General features: G+C 45.2%; 1 protein-coding gene across 1 annotated transcript; it reads right to left on the reverse strand.

Moving 5' to 3' along the window:
* Window positions 1–352: 352 nt before the first annotated feature.
* Window positions 353–3,688, reverse strand: RHOH (ras homolog family member H). Its single transcript, XM_038533444.1, has one exon. The coding sequence runs from the start codon at window positions 3,663–3,665 to the stop codon at window positions 3,090–3,092; it is 576 nt and encodes a 191-aa protein (XP_038389372.1). The 5' UTR covers window positions 3,666–3,688; the 3' UTR covers window positions 353–3,089.
* Between the last annotated feature and the right edge of the window lie 303 nt (window positions 3,689–3,991).

Here is a 3,991-nt window from a genome sequence, read left to right on the forward strand (position 1 = left end):
CTCAATGAACTTGAACCATTAGGATGCTTTTGGCTTTCTTATTGCTCAGCCTAATTTCATCACACTCGATTCTACTGCCCCATTTATTTATCTTTAGAGAGAAAGAGAGAGCGTGAGAGGGTGGCAGTGGGGGGCGGGGGAGGAGGCCAGAGAGAGGACTGAAAGAGAATCTTAGACAAGCTCCCCAGTGCTGGGATCCATCTCATGACCCCAAGATCATGACCTAAGTCAAAATCAAGAGTCAGATGCTCAACCTACTGAGCCACCCAGGTGCCCATCTGCTGCCCCATTTAGGCAGTCAATATAAAGTAACACTGAACAGGATGAATTATTCAAGCACTCAAATCAAGTCTTTAATGTAAACGAGCATATTTAATGTTGCCACTTGGAACAGTTAAGGATCCACACATAATAGTCTACAACATGGTACAGTGAGTTTTGAAGTGCAAGAAACATATGCCTGAATCTAGGCAGACAAAATATATACACACTCATGTAGAACATACACCGTGTGGACTCGAACATGATGACTTCACTTCCCACCTCGCTAGGCTGGCAAGCACCTGCTTCCTCCTCATAGCCACCTCGCAGCATAGCAGCCCAAATCCTAGCTCTCTTTCCAAGTCAATCCAACACTACTTTGTTTAGCTATGGTTCCCTTCCATGGGCCTGGCCCTGGGGACACTAAGATGCATAGGAGGTGCCTCTGCCTTTGAGAACCCACAGTCCAGCAAGTGATACACCAGTTGGCCTAAACTTCAGCCAGGTCCCTGGGGAGGACTTATACATGGATTCCTAGTCTCACCTGTGAGGACTCCCAGAGGGAGTCTTGAAGCTTGGTTCCTGCCAACAGGCAGAGCACGTACATGTGTGTCTGCCCAGGTGAAGGCAAAGCCATATGACTGAGCCCTCTCTGGCTTTCCTGTCTTCCTCCCCTTCCACTGTGGAATCACCTCCTTCCTCTTCCCTCACTTAGAATCAGGTCCTGGGGCCCTCCCATTTTCAGACAACCCCCTCTTCCACCTTCCTTCAATAAGAACGAACGAAAAGCCTACAGACAGCCAATTTTAGTAAGTAGAAATTCATTCCTGCTAACATGTTAAATACCCCTCCACCCTAAAGACTGGCCCTGAAGGAAAACCTACATGAATGATTTAAGACCGTTCATATGTTGAAGGAGAGGATCAAGATCAACAGGGAAATCAGAAAAGATGATCTGTCCTCACCTCTCTTGCCTGTTAGCTTTCAAGCCCCCCAGCCCTCTGGACGTGCAGTGAAGAGAGTTGGATACAGGTGCTCTTAAGCCAGGCACACGGGTGATATAGAGGTGAGGACAAGCCACAGGACCAGAGGGCTGGAGATGTCTGGGTGAAGGCAGATATGTCAGTCAGTCCCAGGGAATTAAGGGAACCCTAGACCCCAGAGAGTAAGATCCAGGTACCAGGCCTTTTCCTGGATGTGAATGAGAGAAGAGGAGGAGGAGAAAGGAATCTGGGGATGAGCAAAAATCTGATTTTTACACTGATTATAGCATAAAGGACTGAGCACATCAGGAAACTAAAAAATTGGGTTAGTTAAGTTAACTAAGTTATTCACAGTCGTTCATGCCAACTCTCTTACTATCTGTATACAATGGCCATGTTGTGCTAAAACAATGATGTACTTCAACAAATGTGGTTCAGAGTAGTTCTAAGTTTTATTCAATTAGGTGAGCAAATGATATACCTGGGCGGCCACCTTGACAATTTCTCCCTCCAGTTACATAGTCCTCTATCTCAACTTTAACAGCTGAGCAATACTGTTGCTGTTAAGCTATTGGATAGAACGGGGCTTGGGGTGGGGAGAGGTATGTCCTTCTGTATTCAATATTTCTCCTGATAACTTTTCATTATCTGAACAATTGCTATACAGTTTGCTTGTTTCCTATGCTTGGAATTTGTGGGGGTTTTTTTCACTCAGGTGTTTCATATTCATGAAATAATGAAAATTGTAAGTCCCTATCTTTTTCCCCCTTACACATATGTAGGTAGACATCTTCTCAATTACTTGGATTGGATCCTAACATTAATAAATCATGTTGCTATGCCAGCTCAGTTTAGCACTCAAATAGCAAATTTGCTAAATTACTGTCATACAGAAATTGGAGCCTGCTCTTCTTCAGAAGACCTACAACCAGCTAGGAGCCATGGTGTTGGAAGAAGCAGGCAAAGTGCACCAGTTCCTGAAATGAAAGTGAGACTTCCTCACTTCTGTTCCATTGGAGCAGTCTGATTCCCTACCTGGAAGGTTTTCCTTCCGTCTATTTTGGTGAATGAAGGAGGAATGCTTAGTGCACACTTGGACGTCTTTGGGTAAAAGATAGTTTCATAAATAAGAAATGCCTTTAAAAATATAATTACAGGGAAATCTAGTGCTGGCTGTTTAAAATTTTAATTTTTAATTAGGCAGCATTAAAGAATCTTATGTTATTGAACTGTGTTGTATATACAACTCTGAATAACAGGTGGATGGAAAATTAATTGCAAGGATCAAGCTATGGTCATTTTAAAATTTGATGACCTAGTAATATCTAGAAGGCAGGTGGTCTCAACGAAGTCACTAGTTCAGGGGAAAACACTACGAGCCAGAGGACTATTTCATTCAACCAGTAGTTTGTGTTTGGGAGCATGTAGGGAAAGACTTTCCAAAAGTAAAAACTAACTCTATACAAGAGCTATACATTTTGTTATTACTTAAATAAAATGTGTCTTTAAATATGGACTGCTTTGAAAACCTCACTTCATCATCCAAAATTACAGTGACTAAAACAAAAAACAAAAAACAAAATTACAGTGACTATTTTGCTTTTTTAATCAAAGACGGAAATCTTCATTACAGAACCTTCTAATCGGACTGGGCAAGCGGCTCATTTGTAGAGTGTATTTCATGAAAACAGCCAGCAGCCAAGTCTCATCACCAACTGTATCCTAAGGGAGGTGCTGTGCAGGACGTACCTAGGAAGAGCATGAGTCCCTGCTGGCTTGCCTGCTCTCTCTGTCCCTATTCGTCTTTGCAGGGAGTAAACGAGCGTGGGCGAAGTCTCTGGGAGGTTAGAAAATCTTGCACTCGTTGATGGAGAAAAACCTCCTTCTGTTGCGTCTCCTGGCTTGGTTGACGGCCGTTCGGACGGCACACTCAAACACCTGCTGAACCCCCCGGTTGCTGAGGGCCGAGCACTCCAGATAGCCCTTTGCTCTCACTTCCTGGGCCAGTTTTTTTCCTTCTATGGCATTGATGCAGGAGGCCCTGTGGGGCCCCACCTCCCGCTGGTCAGTCTGGGTAGCCACCACCAGCACCGGGGTGCAGGGCAAGTTGCTCCTGATTTCAGCAATCCACTTATTCTTCAGGTTGAGGAAAGAATTATGGTTGGCCACAGAGTAGCACATCAGCACCACGTCGGCCTGCTGGTAGGACAGGGGGCGGATGCTTCTGAAGGCATCATTACCGGCTGTGTCCCAGAGGCCCAGGCTGATCTGGATGCCATCCATGAAGACGTCTACACCCGTGTTCTCATACACCGTGGGCTTGTAGGCCTCAGGAAAGGTCTCTGAAGTGAAGCGCACCAGCAGAGAGGTTTTCCCCACAGCAGAATCTCCCACCAACACACACTTGATGGAACTCAGCATCTTCCCAGCCTGGATTCCCAGTTACAAGTTCAGAATCCCAAGTAAAAGAGCCCTCAGTGGCCTGCTGAAGCAAATGCCATTCAACCCAGGGGATGAAACCCAGACGGGGTGGTGTTCTCAGGACTTCAGACAGCAACTCTCTCCGTCCATCTGAAGGTGAGCACGAGCTACATTGAAAACCTCCCAAGGCCGATCTTCAACTGCAACAGAAAGAGAGAAAATTGAGACTTTCTTTTTCTTTTTTCTTTTCTTTCTTTTTTTTTTTTTTTTTTTTTTTAAGAGAGCGAGCGTGCTCATGCAAGTGGGGGCTAAGGCGAAGCAGAGGA

The sequence above is a fragment of the Canis lupus genome, chromosome 3 (assembly GCF_011100685.1).
Source record: "Canis lupus familiaris isolate Mischka breed German Shepherd chromosome 3, alternate assembly UU_Cfam_GSD_1.0, whole genome shotgun sequence".
Classification (NCBI taxonomy): domain Eukaryota; kingdom Metazoa; phylum Chordata; class Mammalia; order Carnivora; family Canidae; genus Canis; species Canis lupus.

Bases quoted from the DNA above. Each gene is read 5' to 3' on its own strand.
- RHOH (XM_038533444.1), bottom strand. From the start codon at position 3,665: ATGCTGAGTTCCATCAAGTGTGTGTTGGTGGGAGATTCTGCTGTGGGG.